The sequence below is a fragment of the Aythya ferina genome (assembly GCF_964211825.1).
Source record: "Aythya ferina genome assembly, chromosome: 7".
Lineage (NCBI taxonomy): Eukaryota > Metazoa > Chordata > Aves > Anseriformes > Anatidae > Aythya > Aythya ferina.
In genome coordinates this window covers 3,986,534-4,013,200 of record NC_140302.1, presented here as the reverse complement: position 1 = coordinate 4,013,200, position 26,667 = coordinate 3,986,534, and the positions used below count along the sequence as shown (strand labels likewise).

General features: G+C 35.6%; 1 protein-coding gene across 6 annotated transcripts in view; it reads left to right on the top strand.

Annotated features, from left to right (window-relative positions):
- Positions 1-26,667, top strand: part of CTNNA3 (catenin alpha 3) — a 468,549-nt gene that overhangs the window by 361,224 nt on the left and 80,658 nt on the right. For 5 of the 6 annotated variants that reach the window (XM_084526473.1, XM_084526472.1, XM_084526474.1 and 2 more), the window contains one exon: positions 22,628-22,779. In XM_084526473.1, coding sequence (XP_084382599.1) covers positions 22,628-22,779 — 152 coding nt within the window. Of the gene's footprint in view, positions 1-8,166; positions 8,927-22,627; positions 22,780-26,667 lie in introns of those variants that run through there. The other variant, XM_084526477.1, reaches the window with a different exon arrangement.

The window sequence follows — 26,667 nt, the reverse complement described above, 5'->3', positions numbered from 1 at the left end:
CAATATGACCGATCTCATTCTAGATGACTTAGGTGAGGGCAGCTGAAATAAGGTTGCTGAATCTCATTTTGTAGTTTATGCAAATTCAAAATCTGTAATTAATTAAAAAGGGTGAAGTATTTTTAAGGGAAGAACATTTTTCACTATTTGTCACCCTCAGTGAGATTTAAAGTGAATGTTGTAATTTATAATAAACTCTGTTTATCATACAGAGGTTCGTACCCCTGCCTGTGAAGCCCAAGGTCTGCTAAATAGGACTGAGTCCTTTCTTTGGAAATGACTGAAAAGAAGTTTGATAGAAAAAGACAGGGTATGGCTTCAGCTTGGAAGCTTGTGGAATTGGTGTAGAACACAGACAAGAGACAGGTCATAAGAAACTGTATTCAACAAAGAATTATTTTAAAATCTAAGAGGATAACTATGAACTAAGAGAAGTGCTGTAGGTAAACGTTTCCTCTCCCTTAAAGTTTGAGGGATGTTGATAGTTGCATAACTTAGCTTACTATATACATTTATTTATTTATTTATTTATTTATTTATTTATTTATTTTTGCTTAGGATTACCAATAGTTGTAAAACTTTCTAAAGCAGTGGATACAAAAACCAATGGATATTGCTCTACTATAGAGTCAACAACCTGCATTAAGTCCAGTGAGCTTTTTTCATAAAGCTCTCTTCTAATCCTTCTGAAGCTGCGTTAAAAATACTATCTGTAAAAAACTGTCAGATTTATTTCGCATGTAAAGAATGTTCTGAAGAAACAGAAATGTCATCTAAAGTCTTCTGTGTTTCAGATAATCAAAAAATGACTCTGAGCATAATGCCATGTCTTCTTGCCAATCTTACCTTCTCTTCTTGTAGCTTAAAAGGAGCTTTTCTTCATTCTTAATAACATTAATGTACTTATTAATTATAAATTGTACATGAGAGTTAAGATGCTCATAACTACTTGTTTGCTTGCTTTAAAATGCTGTTGTGCTTAGTGATCATCCAAGGAACTGAGAATAGACCTCTCCAGTGCCCTTTGCCAACAGGCTTTTTTCAGAAAGCTTCAGAGTGTCTGGTGCAGTCCTGCTATTTAGGGCTCTGGGTCTTAAACACAGTCTCCATAAACTTTTCTCCTTCTTGAGATAAAAAATAGCAAGAACAGCATTTAAAACACAACATTAATATAGAATGAAGTTACGTTTATAAATAAGCTAATAACTTTATTTTTGCCTTCTTCAGTTGTTTTTTCTTTTTGTTCTTTTTTTTTTTTTTTTTGGTTGTTAGGCCTTTCTTCTAAATTAGGATAGTAAAATAAATTTCTGTTACCAGCATGGATTTGACATGCATGATGTTGCTTCAGCTAGTTAAATGGAGAGAGGGGAGAAAGATGAGGGGAGTGTCTCTTGGTTTTAGTGGCATCTGCTGAAAAACTGGGAAAGGGAAGTCTATCCCTTTTAATATATTTTCCCTTTTAGGCCTTAAGGATCCAGGACAGGGATTCTTTTGGCAGTGTCCATTCATACTGGATTTAAGTTGTTACCAAGATCAGGGAACTGCTAGTGATCATTCTATTAAATATATTTTATTTTAAACTTAAGCAGACTCTTCACTGAGCTTTAACTTGGACAGTTATTTGTGTGCCCATATCAAAGCTGTTACCAGCATTTCAGCTGTGACTTTTTTCTGCAGAGGACCTTAGGTTCCCCTTCTTTTTCAAGCTAAGGACCTTTCATTTGCAGTTCTGTAGTCTGCCTTTCACTTGCAGCTCTGGAACCTTTCAGATAGCTATTGTGAATGTATTTTCCAGCATCTCTGTGACAATATTTTCTTCCTGCTGTGTTAATAATGTTTTTCTCATAGTCTTGCACCTACAAACCTTGTTATAATTGTTATCGTGCATTCTTGTGGGAATTACAAGTACGCTGTGCTCTTTTCATATTTGTCTGTGATTAATTTTTTGTTTTAGACACCAGTTTAGCAATTATTTCCTTTGTCATTCAGCATTCAAAGAATTCTTTTGTCCTGTTGTCTTTTAAAACATTGTAGTATATTAGGGATGTCATATACCTTATTTCATTAGTTTTCATCTGAGTATTTTAAAAGAAGTTGGTATATTAGGGACATTCAAGTTGTTAACCTAGTAGCTTCGGCTGTTTCTGTTGCTTCTTGGAGCCAGTTGGTCAGATATACCTACTGTTGTTTTTTCCTGTTTTCCATGGACCAAACCTTTTAGATTTCTTCAATGTTTCTTCTAGCCATTTGGTTTCACAACATTTACATGTCAGAGTGTAACCTGCCTTCTAAATAGGGCTGTGGACTGAGTAACTCTATCTCAAAAATCACAAAGCGCTTAAGAATTTTTTCAATATTCCATAATCTGTGCGGAAATTTCTGTTCACATACCCAACTTGAATCCTGTTCTGTTAAGATTTCCCATAGACCTGAAAAATTCACTTCTTGTTTTCCAGTTTTAGATCAGTCTCAGATCTGCAGGGGTATCATTTGGTTTTGTTTTCTAACCTGAATTAAAAAAAAAAAAAAAAAGGCAAGAAAGCCTTTCACAGTTTATATTTTCTACGTGGAATATTTTTCTTATGTTTATAACAAAATTTCTTAATTGTTAGAATGTTGTATCATAATCATTAAATTACATTACACACTCTTTCTCTGTTTTTTGGTTTTATTTTTTTTTTGGTAATACTTTCGGCTATGTACAGTTAACCATTCAATTCAAAAACCTGCTCTGGATAAGATGTTCAGTGTCCCACCCAGATTCCTTTCTGGCAAACATGCCCTCAACTCCCTCAACTCTTACTGCTCTATAGTAACTGCAGGCTGTTGGATTTGGAAATTATGCAGCAGAACGTGTTGGGGGGAACATACACATAATTGAGCAGGGTTTATTTATGCATGTGTATTTATGTATGGATCATGAATCTGTTAATATAGTAGAACTGATTCATGCTAAAATTATAAATGATACATTTGTGATCATTTTTTTCACATCAGATCACAGTAAGTCTCTCAGCACTTCCATTAATGGCAGTACGTGGAGAAGTGTTATTGAATTAATTATATGCTGAATAAAATATCTATAAATAGGGCTTCTCTATCCTTTCTAAGGACCAGATTCTTTTTTTTATCCAGATCCCACCACTACTTGCATTGTACAAGGTCTGGTCTGCTGTGAGCTTTATTTTGACTCAGAGTAGATGAGAATTTCAGACTGTCCCTTCAGTTTATCCAGTGCTATTAAACAACTGTAGTTAGATCATTCTGGAATAATTCACTAGACCATCTTAAGATTCATCTTAAAGTGAAGCTTTATGTAGCAGATAAAAGTGTAGTAATACATTCAACTTTAGAGCAGTTGGGATGTAGTTCATGCAGGAATATATATCTGTCCATCACTCATTCTCCTTTATGATTGCTGTCAAGAACTAAAAATTAAAAGGTAGACAGCTTCCGTTGGAAGATTAGAAGGTGTGTGCCTTGTGCATTGTTAGAAAAAAGTCATGATAGAAGCCTTTTGTTGCCATGCCAAAGCAATATAAAGCAGCAGCCATGCTTCTCATATGGACTAGTCAGAGTTTGCTTCAGCAGATAGGTTAGGCAGTGAACAGTTTGACTCCCCTCCTAAGCACCAAAAATGCTTTGGGAGAAGCCATCAATCTTGCGATAGCGTGCTCTTTTTATCTGAAGCAATTTTATAATTTGTTTCCTGAATTTAAGCTGCAAATGAGTGTTTCTTTTATCTGACGGTTAGTGTTTTCTGTATTGTGTAGCCCAGAACCAGCATTATAACACGGGATACTTCCTTTCTTCTAAATGTTAAGGGAGACAATGTGTTTCATTTTTTTAAGTAGATACTTAAGTAGATTTATATAAGGGTCACCTTTTCTGGGCAATTAAATGTTTTTAAAGGGTGCATTCATACTTTGTGCAGTAGTAATTTCAGATTCCTGGAATAAGCATACCTTCTCTTCCTTTGATGTGTTGCTTACTTGTAAGAATTGGCAGTGTTATTATTTTGGAAGCTTTTTTCAATGTTCAAAGGTTACAAATACTTCTTTCTGCATTTATGAGTCTCCAAAGTACTAAAGAAGGTATCTTATATAAGTATCCTATAGCAGAAGGGAGCTGAAGCATGGCAACTTTGTAAATGGATGCAATAAATCTGAATGATTTAATATGATACGTTGTCAGATACACAGATAAACATTTAAAGTCTGTTGGTACTTTATTTTTATAGTGTTTATTTGCACTACAGTTTTTTAAAGCTGTTGATTTTTTTGAGAGCTAATTGTAAGATTTTCTGCAGTGCTCCATATTTCTTCAGAACAGCAACATGTAGTCATCTTGTATTTACTCAACTTATTCACTTGTATTTATTCTGTATGACAAATAAGGTATGTACCTGTATCCTATGAATCTATAGAGTTTATATTCTGATAATGTTGGCAGCAATGTTAGTTTAGTCAGTGTAGTATGTTTCTAACTGTTGATCCTGAGTGGATGTGTATTTAGAGTTGATAATTCACATGGTTGAATCCTGAAGTCTGCCATTCTGAATCTCCCTACATTGCAGGTTAGGAGGAAGTAATGTTGTAGTAAGCTTTTGTAAACTCTAAACCACAAGTAAAGAATAAAAAAACGTTCTGGAACCTTTTCAGCTTTCCTGTACTCACTAGATAGAATTGAAAGTAGCAGGAAATCTAATTGAGAATCACTACCTTGTCTGTCAGCAGTCCATTGCAATTGGAGTTCACCATGACTGTATATCCGGAACAATCAGCACCTATTCCAAGTTTCCATTCTCGCTCTTCTTCCAGATTCTTATAGAGGACTTTCTTCTCCTAAAGAACTTCTTCCTGAAAACAAGACTAGCATTAGCACTGATAGCTGTAAATGTTCCTTAGTTAATTAGTTACTAGATGATTAAGAAATTTCTGGCAATACCGAAGAATTTTCTTCTTAATGTCATTGGTAGATGGTTGAGGCAAAGTTTCTTTTCTTGGGGAAAGCATGTACTACAAGATGCAATTACTATGAGTGTAGTGAATGCAAATATCTCATTTAGATTCTTGCTTTTGAATGCTTTTCTATTTCTGGGGTAAGAATTGAGGGATAGGGCAAATTGAACAGTGCCTTTGGTATTCTTAGTTCAATATTCTACCATTTTGTCCTTTTTTTTGTATGGTAGCCCATCCTGCTACTTTATATAAATAACTGGTAGGTGAGAACACCATACTCTGTCTCCATCATTCAATATAAAACTAAGAAAGCAATGACTTTGTTAGTCTGTGTGAGTTATTTTCATTATTTACATCAGTTCTGTCTGGTTAGGGGGGCTTCCGTGCATATGATCATCTCATTCTGTTGTTTATGCTTGATCTGTTTGGACTTCCAGATATAGACAGAATCCCTTTACCATTTGGTTTTAGATGCAATTAGATACACAAACAATGCCTAAAATATTCTCAGTCCTTGCAGTAGTTAAAACTAAATCAGTTTAGATAACATCGACATGAAGGTTCCATCCAAATGTACATCACAGCTCTTTGAAATGTTGCTGAGAGAGGTTCAGGTCAAAGCCTGATTAGGTGAAATCCAGCATAATTAGCACCAAGTTCAGTTTTTACTTTGCTTTGAGCATGAGGAAAATTTCTCAACTTCTTGGGTAGGTTTGTTTCCTGTATGGCCGCTTAGGGAGTTCTGTCTGCATGTACGAAATTTTGCAAAGATGTGGAGATGCAGATTTTGGACATACTTTCTAAATGGAAGAATATTCAAGGATGAAGGAAGTGTGTTGAGTGTGCAAGGAAAAATCTAGAATATATAGTAACATGGAGAAGAATATACAATTAGAATAAAACAGAATGCGATGATTTTGCGATTTTGCTCCAAAGTATTACATAAGAGAAGAAACTAAAGATACTTTCCTTACCTAGACCTATGCTTTTTTTTTTTGTGGAAGATGGTTGAGTAGAGCTCTGTTATTTTCTACAAGTGAATGGTGTTCTATGTTTTCTTCCAACTGTCTTAATTATCACTAATTTCTGTAGAGCAGTGTGGGCAAAAATCATACATTGAGCACTTCAAGACAGAAAAATACCCTTCTGATGTGTGAGCACCATCAGCAAAAACAGGTGTCCGAGAAGTCTTATGCAGCCGCTTGCATCAAAAGAAGGATATGATATTTTTCATTTTCTGTGGCAGCCAGAATTCCAGCAGTTTGCACTCTTGTTTTTTTTTGTTAGGAAGTCGTCTTCCTCAGCCACCTTCTTCAGCTCAGTCAGATGGTGAGCTCATGGTTTAACACTTTGGATAGGAAACTTTTAAGAGATCTGTGAGCCTGGAGACTAGATAACTAATGTGGGTTTCCGGTTGTATTTATGACATAGGTGCTTGAATTTATGATAAACGTACTTAGTGCGTTAGTATTGGTAAACAGTTTGATTTGCATAAAGATCTTAACTGAAGTTATTTTACCATCTAATCTGAAATCTATTATCCCCTTCAAATAAGTCCACTAAGATAACACACTTTGAGTAACATTTAATTATGTTCTTGTAGTTAACACACATAGCAACCTTACATATCAAAATGCAATGTCGTATGTGTCTGCAAGTTTGAGAATTATTTATACTTCCAATGTAATCAGGAACATAATGGAAGAAACCCTAAGTTGTGCAAACTGGGGACCCCCTAGCAGGTTTTGTCATTACGGTAACAACTACTTCAGGCTCTATCTCAACACAGGGAACTGTGAACTCACCTTTTTCTTCCTGCAAGGACAGGAGTGTGAGTTGGCTTTAAAGCACTGTAGTAGGCACTGGTGGAGGAAGAATGTTAGTAGGACACCTAAAAAAACATTTGTTACTGGAGTAGAGGTCATTATCCAGATGGCGGCATTGAGAGGGCTTTCTTGGAGTTGTCAGTTGCAACAGGGTAAGTTAAAGTATTCTAGAAGACAAAGCCATTTTTAAAATGAAAAGACAATTGACAAAACAATTAAAAAATGCAAAAAGTCTATGAAAAACACAACAAAAAGGCTACACGTAAAAAAAAATATCTTAAAGTCTGGAGAGAACCACTTGAGATGTTTTGTTTGTTCTGCCTTTGGCACAAACAAGCTACCCAGTGGGATTTCACGTTCTGCAATAAGCAGGCTTATGGGTTTCAAATGATTCCTTACTGTAATTGAACACACTTCTTACATATACCAACATCCCTTTATCTCTTTCCATGTAAAACAGTTTTAGTAATACCATGGTTTAGTAAGGACAGCCTTTGTGTAGGTGCTTACACCACAGGCTTCAGTATTTAGGCCTTAACTTCAAACCCACTGAAATCACTGGAGTGGTTGACATGAACTCTGCTGGCTCATGTCTCAAAAGCCTTGTCCCAGTTCTATTTACTGAGTTTTACTATTGTTTATTATCGAAATAAACCATGAAGAGCATATAAGTTTGCCAGTGCACAGTATATTAAGGTGTTAGAACGAAGACAGGCATTAAATGCACAAAGTTTATCATGAAGCAGTGTTTCCTGAATCCTTTTGAGTAATATTTTTTTTCAGTTGGCAGGCAAGTTCATTGATGTTTTATTGTTATCATGTACTTCAGGACTTGGTGTAACAAGTTGTACTTTTCTTGTTTGCCTTTTAAGTGTCAATCTTCTATGAAATGTAATTACTCTTGATTAAATGCTTGTAGTTATTCCAAGTTACTTTTTAGTAGACATGTCACCTTTTTCCCAAACATGCTTTGTATATTTATCTTTTTGTCTTTTGCTAACACACATCTCAAAAGCAAAGTATCTGATCTTGCCTAAAACAAACAAAAACAAACAAACAAAAGAGTTCACTTTTGATGTTCCCAAAGTGGCTTGCATTTTTTTTTTGTCCTTGTACCAAAGAAAGTTGCGTGTTTTTTTTTTTTTTTTTTGCAGGAGTATCCCTTCTGGCTAATTCAATTACTTTCAGGTTTTATAAGATGATACTACACCCAGTGGCAACCAGATTTCTCAAAAGAAGTTATTTCTAGTTAGGTTCCAAAATAAATGGCGACATTTTGGAATGTTTAGATTATTTTCTACTGGTAGTGGTTTGAAGACAGAGTTATTTTCAGCATGATTTCAATGTTGGGAAAATATGACCCACTTCTATGTTCACAGCTTGTAAAACTGGAGCGGTGCATCCTGACCTTACATCATCACGGTAGATGAAAAATTCCTTGTACAAAGTGCGTAATAACCACTTCTCTGACACTTGTCTTCAGCCTTCTCCCATCACTGAAGGACGCGCTCTGGGTATAATGGAGAAGTTTGTATTCAGTAGGTGCTAGGCTCGTTTTTTCCCCTACTTGTGGATCGGATGACTGGAATTAACTCTGGTTTAGGCATTGTTTTCCTGATACTTCACTAAATCTGTTTCTCATTAATGTCATGGAAATTTAACTTTTATTCTTGTCTGAAATGTATGATGTCAGTATAATGCTTAAAATACTACAGACTAATGTTCCTAATAAAACAATGAAATGTTACAAATTAAGTTTTAGGAATACCACCTAAATGAATGAATTCTAGGTCATTATTAGCGCATATGAGACTACTGTAGGAACATATTCGTAACTTCTATGAAGCTGTATTCAAATACAGGATTTAGACTATGATTTAGACTTTTTATGGAGGCTGTGTTCACTGCACATAAAGCATGTTATGAAGAAAATCTATTTGAATATGTGATAAAACTACTATATTTTCACTGGGTTAATTGAGGATGAAGGCACATTTTCAGAGATTTTTGGAGTCACAGTGGTGTTGTACTATTTAAAAACTTGTGTAAAATATTGGAAGGAGAATACACACTTCCTATTAATATGGATTATAATGTAAGCATACATTTTGTGCTTCATTAAAAGTATTTTTAATTCTATTGAAAGATCATTATTTCTTGCCAATACTTGTAACTCTTGTAGATAAATTATAGAAATAAGCACTTTATGAGCAGTAGAGCTGTAATCTATATATTTATATATACATGAATATATATACACACACATCCTTTGAGGTATCCTAATAGAGCATTTTTTTCCAGATGTTTCAAATCTGGAAACTATTAAAAAAAAAATCCACAAATACTGCAAATTGAACTTAGTGGCTAATTTGGAACTTCAAGGAGACCAAAGCTCTTTTACAGTCTGAACAGAGAGTTTGCATATGCACTGAGCTGTGCTTTGTGATCACACAGTGAAAAAGCTGTATGTGAAGATAAAAGTCACTACAATTGGACACCACACCCTCAGAAACATGTTTCCAAATACTGTTGAAGCATGTTCTAGTGAAAAACCTGAGGAAAAATCATTGAATATCCTGCAGGTTGTTTGCAAGCAGTCAAGATGCAAAGAAGAGACAGTGTATCTTGTTTGTGGCTGCTTTGAAACCTTCCTTTCAAAACACTGCTGTCATAGTAAAAGTTCTCATTTCCGGAGCACTGTTTCAAAGGATGTCATTGGTTTTCTCTGGGAGGGTATTAAATTGAGGGAGAAGGTTGAAGAACGTTGGTGTGATTCTCGTTCTATGTACCTGCAGATTCAGTCCATCATTTCCTACATGTTTTCCTGTTTTCACAGGAAGCCTTTTCTCAGCCCTCAGAAAACAGATCTGTTTATTCCTATGTTTTATGGCATGATTGGTTCATTCAATGCAAATTTAGATATCTGTGTGTTGTGGCCCACCATAACAATAATTTTTTCTTGATTCTTTAAGCTTATGTTACAGGTATGAAATCAACTTACAATTGGAAAATGATCATTTGTGTGTAAAAGATTCAGGTGATTTTATAGGGAGATCATTTTTTACAGTGCAAGAGAACAAGCGTACCAGTCTCGTATTCCAGTTTCTAGCAGAGTCCAGCTGAGAGGTCTGCAGCATTCTTGCTCCTGTTCTTACACACCTTTGCATGTGCCTTTCTAAATTTTATCCCAGCAAGAAATGAGCAGAAAGCCTGTAGTTACTGCTCACAAGCTCTGCCTGGTTTGGCCCGCCTTTTTTTCCAGTAGCCAAGTGGTGGATGTAGTCTGTTGTTTTAGGCATAATGGTCCCTTGAGCCACACGTATGTTTGCTACTCTAGAGAATAGACAGTCACTGCTTAATGCTTCTGTGTAGGCAAATTCAGTTTTGCAGCATTTGGTAAAACACATTCTCTACTCTCTAATACTATTTATGAAACTTGTACGTTTTTCTCTGTTGCAGTGTCTCAAAATTGTATGAGTTGTATGCAAAATAAAAATCCGATTTTTGGGGTAAAGGGTCAGGCTTTTAAATTTTCTGTATTTCATCTTTATGAGTTGCATAAAGTGCAGTCTGGTACACAAAGGAAAAACAGCATTGTATTTCTTTTTCTCCTTTAGATGTAAAATATAAACAAAAAATCGTGATCTGTTTTAGAATCTGCCGAGAAAAGTGACTAGATAATGAAAAATATTAAGGATCATACAAACAGGGCTTATGCTAGGGTACAGAGTAAGGGTTCCTTTGCAGATTTTTCATCTAGACTTGTTCCCCTTCAAATAAAAGGATTCTCTGCCTTGGTTTGTTTGTTTTTAAAAAACTATAAAATTAGAACTTCAGGATTGCATTGGCAGTTTGACATTACAAATCAAACTGAAATAAGATGTGACAGGTAATGACTGACATGAACCACCAGTCAAAATACAGTGTGTTTAGTTCTAATGAAAACATACACACCAGTCTATATGGATTACAGGCTTAAATAACATTTTACTCATTTTAGGCAGTGTCCTTCTTGCAGTAGTGATCCAGGATTAGACAATTTCTTAATATTTTTCTTTCTTACTCCTGTGGTTTGGAGATTTTTCTGAATAAAAATGCCTGCTGCCCTGCTATAAAGTAGGGCTTGAAAAGTGCCAAGAGGTATATACCAAAGAGAATACAGTAGGATAGAGAAAATGAGGCAACACTGTGTATCAGTTTTTGTTGTTGGGTTGATTGTTTTAGAATACAACTTAAACACTTTTCTTCAAGGAAAAAGTGATTTTGAGAAACTTAATTTCTCAGTTTGTCAAGATCAGTCTTTTTCCCAGAAGGTCTGCTTAGTGGAAGCATTACTTTTGTAAGGGAGAACTGTCTCAGTGGCAGTTACTGATCTTGTTTAATTGAATGATCTTTTTAAGAGCATTTTATAATCGAAACAATTGCTCCAGAAATGAAAAAAAAAAAAAAAAAAAAAAAAAAAGGCCAGTTAAAAAGCATTCCTGTATAGCAAAATAAATACACTTAGGTTCAAGCATTCACTTGTTCTGGTGAGAAGATTTTTGTGCAGTAATAGGGACCAGAAGACACAACTCACCAACTGTGCAGCTTGTGAAAGTGATGTACTCCTTGAATGCAGCAGTTAGCAGAGGGCCACCCTCAGATGAAGGGAACTTGAACAAAATCCTGGCAATAATGAGTTAATCGGGAGTTTAATGGATATCAGTAAACAAAGTCTAGAGAAGACTGATGCACAGATCAGTGATTTTTTTTTTCCCCCAAAATGATGCAATTTAGTTTGTTCTCTCAGCTGATGTATGGAAAATGTAGAAATTAAATTTCTGTGCCATTGTGGAAGTGACAAAAGCTGCTCTGTTGTAAAGACGGTAATGATTCCTTTCTATTGCCAGGACTTCTGTTCAGTAAACACTGCTCAATACAAAATGAAAAGTCCCACTCCAGGTGCCTAAAAGTAGATGCTCCTCTGCTTTGTACGAACTTGGTCCTGTTCAAGTCTTTGTGTTTCTTCCAGTCATTAAGAGCCTTTTCTGGGCCATTTCAAGCTCTATCACTGTTTTTATTAAAAAGGTAGAGCTTTGGGTAACAACTTCAGAAGATGTATTACCATTATGTTACCTTCAAACTACAAAGGTAACAAATGCTGAATTATTCTGTTTTCTGCTCTGTCTTTATGCACCTATAGCAATTTAGATAGTTTCTGGAAATGTTTGGGGTAGAGTTGAGCAAGGGCAACACACAGAAGACAGCAAGCCCTATGACATTCTTGTTGAGTCCAATGTAAGGACCTGCTCCTTTTCTGTCTTATCGTTTGTCTAAATTTGTCTAGAGGCTGTTAGTCTTAAAGAGATTTAATTACATAGAGAAAGAGGTATCAGTGCTAGCTTTCTTTGTCCCGTTATAACCACGTTAGCTAAAGTAATAGTTGAGAACTATATGGATCTTACTGTATCTGCTAACAGAAGGATGTATTCTTGTCCACTGGTCTGTGTTGGGACCGTTAAGGGATGAGGGATGCGAAAGTGCTGGTGAATAACAGCCTTCACCCCTGCTGATGTGTTGAGATGCCACATGCTTAACTTCCTGCTGCTCAGAGGAGCTGCCTTTCACTTTGGATTTCTTTCCCATCACTTTTGACTTCTAACCCATTATTCCAATCAAACTTTTGCCTCTTGCCCTGTTTGTTTAGTCTGCTCTAGTTTCTTCTATCCACCGTTTCCCTTAGTGTAACATCTACAGAGTACTACAGCAGATTGGAGACACCTGCTATTCCCAAGTTAAGGCATTCAGACATCGTAGGGTTAGAACTGCCTGAACGTTACAGTTGTATCTTCAATGGAGATCTCTGTCTGCACACCTTCACTCACCCCCTTTTTCTTTTTTCTCCTAACTGTGCAAATAAAAAATACCATTATGCATTTCTCTTGGTTCTTTGTACGTTTAGATTTTTACTGACAATTTAAGTGATACTGTAATTTTGAGGAATAATGGTCGTCATGTTTAGCTGTTTGCACTGTTGTTTTGGCAAAAGGCAGACACTTCTAGAACAAAATGATCTGTACAGTTTTAGTAACAGCATATAGAAAGGTGTTAAAAATATTAGGCAAACGTACTCGTATCTGCAATGAACACCTGGCTGTATAAACACAAAAGTAAAATCCATGCATCTGCCCTTCATAAATGATCATCTCACAGCTATCATCTCACAAAGTCCCTTTTCTAGGATAAATTACCATATATCCATTCACTTCCGTGAATGTAACATTGTCTCATACACATAATGTCTTTGAGATTTGCAGTTACCTGAAGACCTATCTTAATTGATTTTCCCTGCTTAATCTCTGTTCTTACAAACACAGTTTGTAAGAAGAATTGTCAATTCATTTTTATGTGTCTTGTCTTTTTTCATATAATTCATTTCATAGAGCATAAGCTGTTTGGGAAGGATGCAAGATGAGAATGCGACTTTATATTTAAAAATATAGTTGGTTTTCTGTGACTTTAAGCAGAGCTCAGAAGTATTTACATTTAGTGACAGGTATTTGGTGTTTGTTCATTGATTTTGTTGCTCTAGCTAGGTTTCCCCAGTACTTCTGCATGCTTTAGTTCAATTAACCATCTTCATCCAACCCACTATAACAGCTTTTAATTGGAAAAGAAATCAGATACTAGATATTAAAAACCAAGGAGTGCTTCATTCTGACATAAAATTAGAGAAAAATCGGTGAGAATGGCCTCCTGTCATACTGATAACGGAATCATGTGCTGAAAACAGGTTAAAGGTCTTCGCATCCCTGCAGGTTATCTTCCATTATTGTCGACTGTTAATTCTCTTTCTACTGTTTTAGAACAGATAACAGTTTTATTTTTTCTAGTTGCAAGCAATAAAGAGATTGTAATACCTCACAAATACCTTTCTTTTCTCTTGTCTTCCATGTCTATGGGAGTGTGGATATGTGCATACAGTGTGTATGCAGTTGAATAAAAAGAGGAAATGTTACCATCATATTCAATAAAATAAGTGAAGCCATTCTTTGAAAACTCAGAAATTCTATCAGATAAAAGGTGAAAAAATAATTCTCCGTTTTTTTTCTTCATTTAAAAATTATCGACTTTATACAACATTCACAGGGAATGGGAGTAGTACGTTACATGAGGTATAATTAAAAACAAATCCGCCATAGCCCAGGAACGTATTTGTGGAATTCCTTTCCTTACTGGATGAAGCATGAATGCTGCGGCCTCTTCTGAAGATCCAGATTTTCTTAAAGGAGAAGAGAAAGTGCACTAAGAGATGCGGGCTCAGGGCATCACAGGCTGGGGTAATGCCAACTGTTGGTTTCTGGGCTGAGCAGAGAATGTGGAATGAGCGTCCGTCAGTCTCAGCATTCATAAGCAAGTATGTGAGCAAACCCACTCTTTAGTCCTAGCAATGTTGATCTATAACACTTAACGCAGAACTTGGGTTGTGTTGCACATGGGGGAGGAAGATATTCTGTGTTCCAGGGTGTCCGTTTCCCAGATTTTTATACACTGATATAATGGTGAATTTATTACATGAAGTGAATTCTGTCTTATTTTCAGTATTTACATCCAGATCACCTTTTGCTGTTGTGCTAATGTATGGCACAAAAGTTTTTGATGCATTTCTTCAGCTCCTTATGCCTTAATTTGAATCCTATTTCAGTGAAAAATAAATAAAAGATAATTTTTAAATCCTTTCAGATGACTTTAAGTATCTTCTAAATGACCTTTTCAAAGGTCATTCTTTTTAAAGACTTAAATAATCCTACTTACCCAAAATGTCCTTTACATACTCTTCTTTAAGAATATTCCGATTACTCAGATTTCATAGGAATTGGCATATCAAACATAAAATTAACAATAAGCAGCATGTATAATATGCATAGAAGGATGAATGCTATAGGTATTTTTCTATAACACCACTGTAGCTTAAGCAGTATATAGCATAAGGCTTATTCACTAGAGGTTTCACAGAGATGTGTTTTTTTAATTAAAAGCTCAGGATATCTTTTCCCCATGTAATTAATGAAAAGCTGTTTTTCTTAAGATGTTTTTTTCTAAAATATAATGAAGGGACTCCCCCAAAGGAAGTTCTCTGTTTCTTCTTAATGATTTGTCCTGTTTAGTACATTTGATAGTCCCAATTTGGCAGTATTTTCTTCAGCAGCCTTTCAAAGTTGCCTGATGTGTTAGTGGGCTCCCGGCTGGCAGAGCCTTTGCCTTGGCATATGACAAAGCCAGTGAAGAAAAACTTCCTTGGAAATCACTGGTAACAATTCTAGTCATAGAAATGGAGGCTGTGTGCAATTCACAGTCATTTTAAACAGCTCTAAGTGCAGCTTTTGTTGACAGCAGTGGTGCCTGCCACCTCCATCTGCCTTTTGCTACTGCCTGCCTTGTACCAATGCTAGCGTGTCATCTGTCTTGCCTGGTAGTAGCTTGGACTAGAGGAGCGAACCAGTTTCAAGCACTTCAGTTTACTGATCTTTTTCATGGTACTGCTGCATGACCACTAGCTTTAAGGTGAGGACAGGCATGTGGAGGTTTCATGCTGGACCATAATTAGATAGGATTAGTTAACCTGAAAGCTCCGTGTTTCCACATGAAATTCACTTATGAGAAGAAGTCCTTTATACATACATTTTTTGTGTGTGTATATATACACATAGACTTAGAAGGTCTACTAGTCTTAGATGTGGTGTATCATAAGACATGCTGTTTAGGGTAGATGCCTCAAAATTGAGACCAGTGACTTCAGTTAGATTAAAGAAGGTCATGCTGTTTTGTACTGTGAACTGAGATCAGGAGGAGTGGCTGTTCCTGCAGCATATGAACGCCTTGCAATGGCAGGGAGCTGATCCGATACGACAGGCCCACATGGACCACACTGCTGAGGAAAGCAAAAAAAAAATCTGAGGTTTGTCACTAGTGTGCCTAGGGGTAAATGTCTTCCTCATCTGATCAGCCTGTCCTTGAGCATGGCTGCAAAATGTATTAGGTAGAGAGCTTTTGAAAAGGTTGATTATCTATATCATCTTGGGGTATTTTCCTACTCTTTTGGATGCTGTAATACTTCAGGGAAATCCATCTGCCCCCTCAAACACAAAGCCTCTCTCCATGTTTTGCCTGGACATCTGTGCAGTGGGGGCAGAATGATCCCTTGAAGTCACTAGCTGAAGCCTTGAACCATGGTGTTTAATTGCAGGCATTGCCTTAAATCCGAGCTGCAGCGCTACCTGTATTTGCCAGGCTGTGAAGGACTGAAGAGAGAGATTGATGAGGGGAGAGTCCACAGGCTCAGAGTTTCCAAAGGCGCAAGGAATTGCCCATACCCATCTGGCCTGACCTGCTGCTTGGATTTTCTCAGGAACCTTGATGCTCCCATTGACATCTCCCTTCTAACCCCCTTGCCACCATCTCTCTCTCTCTTTATTTTTTATTTTTTTTTTTAACAGGTATTTGTGTTTTAAGGTTTGTCTAATTTTACAGTCTCTCTAGACTTTCAGTATATGCATGGTATTTTGGTATGATACAGATTTCTTCCATTGCCCTACTTTTCATTTTGGATTGTGTTATTTTTGTTAAAAATCAGAGAATCAAGGGAGAAGTACAACTACAGAAGAACAAGGAGAATTAAGATAACCAGTTGCAATGCAGAAAATGCAGTGTCCAAAAGAGGTTCATAATTCAGACTCACTGTACAGACTACTTTTTAAAAAAGTCTTTATCAGCAGATTATAGGAGATAATTTTGTTTCATTTTATCTAGAAAGTCAATTTTGGACTCGGAGAAGTTTTGCTTAAATTCTGTTTGCATTTTAGAAGAAGCTTTAGACAGCTATAGAATATTCTTTTGTTGGGTCTTGCAGCTTAATTCTGAAAAGTGTAGTATGTAGTTAAAGTTTGCTGTATTACAGAGTAATAATGTCTTTGTGTGTATCTAAATGATCTAATGGTCTTGGTGCAAATGAAAATAAGTATATCATTTCCAGATAGGAAATGAGATCATTGTGATGGTTCTGTTTAAAGGAGGAATATATTAGGGCCTTTTCATACTTGAGAGCAGGAATTTGCTGTATAGACATTCATTAGTAATACATGTTGCCAGTGATTGGGTCTCAGTTATTATCAATCATTTCACTTTCATACTCAGAATGGTTAATTTCTTAAAAAATCTTACCCTTACTTTAGCTGCAAGGTTGTAATATCATGAGACTGCTGCCCTAAATTCAGCAGTGATGACAGCAGTTCATGATGGGCTTGCTCATTAAGGTGATCAAGAGGTCTTTGACAGGGAAACTGGGACTGAAGTTGACCCATTTTCATCTTTCCTATTGATGTTTTTATGCTTCTCCCCTCCTTCCACTGAAGACCAAAGTGAGTAATCTGCTGTTGTACTTGGTTCATTTTATTTTGGGGAGCTGTAGTTACTTCAAAGGTTTAGTTCATCGTCTTTCTTCTGGTTTTCTTGCCACCACACACCATTCTTGTGTGGTCTGCAGGAATATTTGGTTTCACCAGACATCTTTCATTCCAGTTCTGCATCCTTTGTACCATTTATGCAGCACTACCAAAAGTCATTTGCTCCACCATACTTGTATATTATTCTACATGTATGTGAATAGTACTAGCATATTATTCTATGTGTGTACTTTTAGAAAATGTATAATTTTATATGAATTCCAATTTTTATGAATATTTGGTTAAGCGTGTATACATACAGTTAGCTGTGTCGCAAAGTGGTTGTTGGCTGTGCCAGTAGTAGTCTTCAATGTGCTTATATGCAATTTGCAGTTTAACTTTTCCATATGCTTTTCTCTGGGTTAAACAGCAGCAAGTACTAACTATATCCTGCCTTAGAATCAAACTTCTTGTGTGCAGCAGCCGTCTACTTTGACTACTTCTTGTTTTATTACACATCTCAGTATGTAAAAAGTTGAGTGTGAAATACTAAGTTAATACCCCAGTGATCATTCTTAATTGAGGGGCGGGGCGAGTGTCGTGATGCAGGAATCTTTTACCTGTTAAATTGTTCCAGGATTGAGATTGACAGAGGAACATGGATTAAATACTTAACGTCTTCATAAATTCCAAAAATGTTATTAATGCTTATAGCTATAAATGATAAGCTTGTTACCAAAAAAAAAAAAAAAAAGAAAAAGATAAAATGTGAAAAATATTATCTGAAGAAGCACAAGGGATGTATGAAAAGCACACATTCACAAAACTTTTACACTATATATCTGTGTATGTATGTCTCTGCAAGTCCTTTGATACAATGTTAAAATCAAATGTCACTAATTTAGCATTGTATCAAAGAAATATTAGTAGTTTTGAAATTAAGCATATGTACCATAATGAAATAAAATTTAGTAAAGGCTTAATCTTGGTCATATTAGCATTGTATTATGTGGATTTTTTAACAGTCACGAATGGTTGGAGTTTCAACAGAGAATGTCACTCAGTTCAACTCTTTGTGGTGAGTGCAAAATCATCATTGTCTAGAGTAATTCCATTATTATTTTAATGCATTTTTGAACACATATAATGAAGGTGTCTTCACTCATTCAACAGTTTATTCCATTTTAAATAGCACGGCTTGGGTGTTACAACTCAGGCTTCTGTCAGAATATAAGCCCATGTATTTCAAATGATGTGCCCTGGCCAGGACAGCTGCCTTGAATTGGATGGTTATATTTGATAATTTATTTTATTAGTGCCTAGTGTGTCACTTCAGATTCAAAAAGAGTAGATATAATGCATACCATTAAAATGGAGTTACCAGGATATATAAGTCTGTTCTTACAATCTGAAATTCTTAGATACCGCTCCAGAAGAAGTTGGAAATGCTTATTTTTAAATCACAAGAAGTGCAAACTATTATTTGGTCTCAAAGAGTGAGATGAAATAAAGAAGTACCAAATAAAGATCATGTAGTTACTAGCGAGATTTCTTACTCACTCTGTATGCCCTACATTCAAGTGGTAGCCACTTCTCATTGTTCAACCATACTTCACTTACACTCTGTTTTCCATTATGCCTTTGTATTTAGTTGAATTCCTGCAATTGGAAAACTATTTAAATCCTCTGAGAGCAAACTATACACATCACACTGACTTTTATGGTAGGTGATCAGATTATGGGGGATGATAAAAAAAACTCGAGATACACACCGCTTGCCACAGCTCTCTGATTATTCTGCCACAGGAGGACTCGTCTTAACTTGTTGATAAAGATGAAGGGCATCTTTAGAGCAAAAATTTTTATTCCCAGTGATGAAAATAAACTAGCCTGGAGGCTAGTTCAATCTAACATACTGTTAGTGGATACCTGGATATAATATTGAAAGTATCCTCACAAGGGTAGAGATCAAGGATTAATTGCTTTTACTTTGTGGGTTTCTCAGTTTTAATCAAGATTAGATGAACCCAATCAAAACGAAGCTCAAGCTATACTGACAGGCATAGAGGAAAATTAAAAGGTAGACAGAGAAGAATTAGTGAATTACCCTGCATGACAAAAAATATTTGCCTATTAGAAGAATAATTGTGTCTTTGCTGCTTTACTTTTTAGTTTTGTTTCTACTTCTTTTTCCTTTACCACAATTTCTTTTTTGGAATGTGAAGGTATTGAAGGTATGCCTATGCCCTTGCTGCTTGACTGGTAGCATTTAACGTGATGTCAGGATTTAAATGTATGTGAGAATTCTGTTCTTTGTATAACCTTCTAACTTTAAATATGGACATCAGAAGACTGCTGAAAATTTATCATTTATTTCCTGTAAAAAGAATAGCTTTTTTTTTTTTTCCCATAGACTCTTTAGAGTCTTTCCATAGCTCTTTAGAGTTTTTAACTACGAATATTGAAGTAATAGTATATTTCTCTGAAATGGAAATGATAATTTTTTACTCTTAGAGCATAAGTAGAATCTTAGATTCATGTGATGGACAGTATAGTTCATACGAACAATACTAAGAAAAGGTATTAGATAATCTACTATAATATATATGGTCTAATCAAAGACCTAAATCCATCCCACTGTGTTCCCAGACCTTTGAAATAAAAGCTAGAGCTCCCGACAGTGTCAGTAGATATTAGATCAGGTTCTTAAAGTTTGCTTTGGAAGAGTGTAGTTAAAAACTGAATTCAGGTTCCCAGGATAGTTTATAAAGAGATATAACATTATTTTTTAGACTCTGTCTTTCTTACGTTGTTTAAAATGCTGTTAATTTTTCTCATTATTGGGGGAAAAAAAAAAAAAAGTGGTTTTGTGGAAAGAGTAAACGAACCAAGAAAGTGATTAAATGTTGGGAGGATACTAGGTAATTGGATCTGTGGTAACTGGTTTTATATACAACTAGTATCTTTTATATCATTAGGCGTGGTTTTATTAATGGAAACTTTAATATAGTAGGCATGTTTTTAAAATGGGATTAGTGTCAAGGATCATTTTTTGTATGGGCTATGAAGAATACTCTGAAGGGGTCCAGAAGTTGAGTCAAACTCTGTGTTCTGTTGGAAAAAACATGGTTTAAAGAACATTTGGGGTAGAAATATAAATAGTTCAATTAAAGTAAGTTTAAAATGTAAATAACAAAAGGGAAAAGTTGGTCTAACAGTTTTAATGGTAGGTATTTTTTCTCAGAAAGTGTGAATTATTTGATAACCTTGTGAAAGCCCAAGTGAAACGCTAGAATAACACTAGAATGTTACTATACTTACTTAGGAGATTGTTACGTACCTATTTTAGAATTGCAGTGATAGTCTTTTCATATTATGTATGTATGCAAATGACGGTGATGGTAAGCAGCAATCTTAAAAGCAGATACCCATTTCTTATCAAAGGGAATCCACTCAGGTCTTAGTTTTCTAATCAAGTTGAGCACTGACTCCACCAAAGCATATATAAAGGGTGTGTTTCTATAAAATCCTTTTTAAACATGATCCATTTATTCACAAAGCAAGTACTCTTAAGACATTGAATTTGTCCTTGTAAAAAGACCATTAATGAGCATGTAGAACAAGGATGGCACTTCAGTAGGTTACTGAAATAGCCTGTCCTGTGGGAGAAGAGGACAGCAGACAGGAGCCCATGAAGATGCTGTTGGTAAGCAAGGAGTCTGAGTTTTTGCAATACTGCAATAGCAAAATTATAGCAAGTACAACGAAGTAAGAAGTGAAGGTGTAGGAGACCATGGAAAATACCTGACGGTTTTGATTGTACCAGTGGAAATCTTGAATTCCTTGCAACTTCCTACATTCTCCTTCAGAGCCTTTTTACGAGGAATGTGAAGAGCTGTATGTTTTCACATGAATGTATGAGGCGATTGTTTCATTCAAAATTGCTCAGTTCGTGGTAGCCAAGATCTTTGTGCAACTCAAAAAGAAGATCTTATGTTCTGAAATTACATAATATTTGGGTTTCTCTGAACAATACATTGTTAATAAAAAAACCTAAATAAATAAGCACTCACTCTCCCTAATTGTTATATTTGGTTGCTGATGGATAGTGTACCTTTTTTTTATTTCCATACCATTTGAGAAATATGTTTTTCCCACTGATCTTTCCAAAAGGCAAGAGTAATGCAAAGGAAAATCAGAAAAGAGAGGATTTTAAATATCCTGTTTTTCAAATGAAACGACATCAACTTACTTAACATTTGTGGAAACCTATTTTACAGGAAAAAAAAAGAACTTTCCCACTTCCTCTGAAGTTTGTTACTACTTAGAAGTGTCACATGAAGTAACTGTTCTGCACTCTAGAGGGAGTAGAGCTGAACTCGAAGCTAGTGTAGTTACTGTAATTTGAATGAATTTTATTATCTATGTTATGTTTGTAATTCTCCATGTAAAGTATTATCATGGCATTTTTCTTAATATTCAAATTACTTGTTGCCATGCTTTGTAATTCAGGAGTCCTTTTGACCATCTGGATATTTGTTTGCATAAAAATTGATTATATACATCAAAATTTTATTGAAATGTTTTACATTTAAGATAATGCTTTTGCTGCTTTCTCATGACATAAATTTATGAATTAACTTGTGGTTGTGCTGGAAGGGAAAGAAAGCATATTATACTCTCAATAAACCAATACACTGCCTGAAAATAATTCTGTTTCATGAGGTATATATTACTCATACTGAATATAATGTAAGTTGATTTCTGCCTCATTCCATTTCTTCCTTATCTTCAGTCTCCCAGTGATAGGAAGGAGTATTGGATGTCTTGTTGCGAAGGAGTTTGATCTGTACTTGTCTGAGGACCTTCTGTTTGTGATGGATTTTGTGCTTGCTTTCACTCTTTACTCATTGTATTTTGTGTGTTGGGTGTCCTTTGCTTTGACTTGATGTGAAATATGAAGGGTGATATAGTGGTACCAGTGTGCAAAGCAAAATTGGGCCAGTAACACCAGAAAAAAATAATCCCAGTACATTCTGGATAAATCGTGGGTTAATATCAAGTTGACTAAAGATTTACAATTTCTGTTTGAATCAATAAAGCAAGGGTAAGCTTCCTTGGCTATAACCTGATTCTTCAGGTAATACTGCTGTTGAAATCGGTGGCACGTTTTTACAACTGTTGCCTCTGTCCCCTTTTTAAGACGTTCTTTGTTATACTTTATAACTGACCATAGCTTAATGCATTTTTGTCGCTGTGATAAAAATAGCAAATGTTCTCCTACTTAGTACCAGCCATGTCACTACTATAATGCTTATTAAGTAACATTTTAATCAATGTGACTGGCAATTTGCCAGAAAGAAAGATTAAAGGTTTTATCTTTTTTATGCTCACTGAATTTTGTGTTCTTTTTGAATAGTGATTCCAGAGTTCATTAGTCAAGTAAATATTGCATTGGAGAGCTTAAGCAAGAACACGGTGCATCTGTTTGATGATAACCAGTTTGTGGATGTTTCTAAGAAGGTGTATGATACAATTCACAACATCAGATGCTCAGTCATGATGATTCGGGTAAGTTTTTGAGTTGTTCATTTAAAATTTATATCTAAGATAGTTCAGGATACCAGTGCATTCTTAGGAGAATTCAGAACTATTTATGTCAACTATGTCCCAAAACTCATACCTAGGTTTAACTGATTGGTGATTTTGGATTACTAGGGGACACACGATTCAACTCAAGGAGGCTGAATCCTGTTGTATGGAGAGCGAGAGTGACAGATCAGAATGTTGTAGAAAAACATGTTTTGCTTATTAAACATACTCACGTACGTTTATTTGATTGATAAAAACCTTGTCACATCATTAATGATCATCTTGTGGCTACAAGCCCAAGTCTCTTGTAGCTCGGCCCTTGACCTTACCCAGTGGAGTGTATGAACAGAGAGTACATGCCGGTGTGATCCTGGTAATCTCTTGCTGAATTTCTGCCAGGTTGTACCAGAACACTGAACAGCATGATGTCTGTAAAACTGATAAAATCAGTGTACTTATCCTAGCGTATATTCTGTAGTTCAAGAAAACACTTCAGAACAGCTTATTTATAAAATTTGGAACAGAATTTTGTCAGATGCAGCATTTTACCCCAAATACTTTCAGTCTACAAATCCCATTTCAGGTGATAAAAGATAAGCACCGAATTGCAGTATCTGTAATTTCAGTAAATTTTTTGAAGACCAAAAAAAAACCACAAAAAAAACAGTAATAAAAGCACAGATAGATTTTCTGAGAAAGGTTTTTCAGTTTGGAAGAAAGAAATAAACAGATTATTTTAAATATAAAATACATTACAGGCTAATACGGAAATTTTTATGGACTCTTCTTAATCTGTTGCAATGCATAAGTTTGTTCAGGAGGAATTACATATATTTTAATTTGTTTGTCATACATGTCACCAGGCATAAAAACTGAGATAATGATTTAGGTTAGCTGGAGATTTCACTAAAGGCTGACCCGCTTGCCCTGTTCAGCACCTAACTACATGAAGCAAGATGCCGCCAGTGCCATCTAATTTCATTGTAACTGCCTGAAAAAAAGTTTTATCACTTTTGTTAGTTTTCAATTCTGTAGTATTTTTATTTTCGTTTGTATTTCTTAATTGACTTAGGTGTTTCCTAGTCCTATTTGAATTATATTTGGTTTCTACCGCATGTATTCAAGGAAGTTTCATGTGTCTGCTTCCCTTCATTTCGTCCTGCTACTGTTACTTTTGAGTAGACTGTTGCTGTTAAACCATCTTCCAAATGTTCACGTCTCCTGTCATTGTGCCTTGGCAAGGAAAGCAACATCTTCGCTTGCTGCTCTTTTAAACTTTATATGTTTTGAGAGTAGTGCAAGCTGGAAACATTTCTGCTCAAAAAAATATTTTTGGTGATGTGTTCTCACAACCACGTATTTTAAAGGATGTAGTTTATCTGCCAACTGGGGAATTTCAAAACCTTTCTTTGGTACCCCTCAGGAGAAAGAGTTTTACAGACGATACTTGCAGGGTCAAAGAGGAAAGGCAAATGTCTGCCAAGAACACTTATGTGAACGTCTCTGTTATTGCAGTATGTATCATTAGTTGAGTTTTGAATGCTTTCATGTTCTCTGTAAGGGAGCAGTCAGTCTTTGGAAATGGTAAATGAAAGAGCAGATTAAACTGGCTAAAGTTTGCCTTCTTCACATTTCAAGTATTCTGGTAGGTGATCTCAAACCAGATTGGAAATGATAGTCTGTTAGGTCTTCTGTTCTGTTCCTGTTTCAGTGAACGTAGCCTAAGAGTTTTTGTTAGGACGTCAGACGTTTTTTCTAGATCAGTCAAGCTTCCTTTAAAACCTGCATTGTTCATCCCATCTTAACTCAGTGACTGGGATTGTTGTGTGTTTGTTGTTGTTCTGTTTTGTTTTGAGTATTATGAAGTTGTTTCTACCTCTTTGTCAGTTAGATCTGAATCTTACATATGTCCAGTTGTCTTGGGTTTGAACTCCAGGGGATGTCATTATGACTGATCTGTCCTTTACAGTTTTTCATTTTGGGGAAGTGCATTGAGGAGTGTAGCAAAGCTTTATTTGCAATCTCTGCAAACACACACTCATCTGAAGATAACTATGCATGTATATTTTCACAGTTCTCTGTGACGTGTACATGTATGTGTACAGTCACTGAAAAAAGAAGAGGATGTAACATCCTGTGTAGTTCTTTCTGAAGCATGAGGAGAAAATGCTTTGATCTGAAGAGACTGTACATATACATAATAAGCACATGTGTAAATGTGCTGCGGAAGTACCAAGTCTGTAAAATCATAACTCACTGCACAGTACTTAAATGGACAGTATTAGTATCAAGATTTCTATCAGTGCTGTCTTCCAGTTCTGCTTTGCAAGTGCAACTTGATAAGGCAAGATACCCACAAAGTATCAGAAATTACGCTGTTGGCTGCACTTGAAGCTATCGGTAGCAAAGAGCAGATACCCTTTCTCCTCCTCTGAGGTGAAGAAGTTTCAGCCAATTGGATAACAGCCTGCCTCCACCTGTATTGAAACTCCCATTATCCTAAACAATATTTATGTATTGAAACTAATGTGGATTAAAGTGTATTCCGCTGTGTTTGGATGTATTCATCAGTCCAGCAATTGTGAAGTCATGACAAAAGCTCAGGAGATTGAAAAAAAAAAAAAAAAAAAAAAAAGTTTAGTTCATTAAAAAGGACATTTGCAGCTTTCTCTTTCATGAATAACCATTTTTCAGAGACTGTCAAGAGGGTTTTTTTGAGGTTTGGTGAAATGAGTCAACTACTCTACCATCCCTTGCATACACTGACTGCCAGCACAGAGAGCGAGCTGGGAAAACCCTGGTTTTCCTTTTTTGAACATAGATTTGTTTGCATTCCATATTAGATACATTCCAGACAATGTCAGTTCCATGTCAATCTGCTTATAAGAAGCTTCAGTAAATCTGATGTTTATTCAGAACTAAACTGTTACCACAGCAGCCAAGGTGAGGAAATAAAAGCATTCTGGGGCCAACTTGTAAGGGCTTAAAGATAAATTGCAAAAGACCAATGTGCTGCGGATTACGAAGGATTTCAAGACTTGAATCAAGGAGAGAAATCATTGATCAAAATATAATTGGGAAATGGAAATCAACAAGGACACCGAGTCACAGGGGGGTATTTTTCAACATCAAAGTAAAAGCAGTAACTTACCAGATTGTTTCCTCAGGAACATTTCAAGCATGTAATTAGACAGATACTTTTTTTTTTTTTTTTTTAAATAGAGTTCCTAACTGTCAAATGCTCCCAAATACTGTTATTATTGCAAATTATCAGATATGCCTTTCAAAGTCCAAGCCTAACCACAGATATATAAAACATTAATTCCAGTCCTACAGGTATAATGTGCATAACACTTAAGAGCAACTAAATACTGGATTGTGTGCTGCACTGATGAGCTCTAATAGAAGTGCCTCCAGAACTGCAGGATACTTTTTTTAAGATGTGTTTCATTGTTTCACTTGCAAGAATGAATTCCTTCAGTGGTGGCTGTTGATTTGAAATCATCAGGTATCCAGGGCAGATAGCTGCATGTGCTTGTTAGGGTACGCAGTCCTTGTTCTTTTTTTTTTTTTTTTTTTTTTTTTTTTTTGACTCTTTCAGCATCTATTGTATTTATTTTTTAATTGTAAAGGCTTTGTGAACTTAATTTTGCACAGGAACGTCTGGATGCTGTATTAATCAGCATATTGTTATTATGGAAATAGATTATGGTAGGTCAGAGAAAAAAGAGGAAACAGGTTGACAGTTGAGGTAGTATTAAATTTTGCATGATGTTAAAACTTTTTTTTTTTTTTTTTTAAAAAAAAAAAGGTTCTTTTGTTTGAAAATGTAGTTTGTGGTATAATATGAGACATCTGGATTGAACT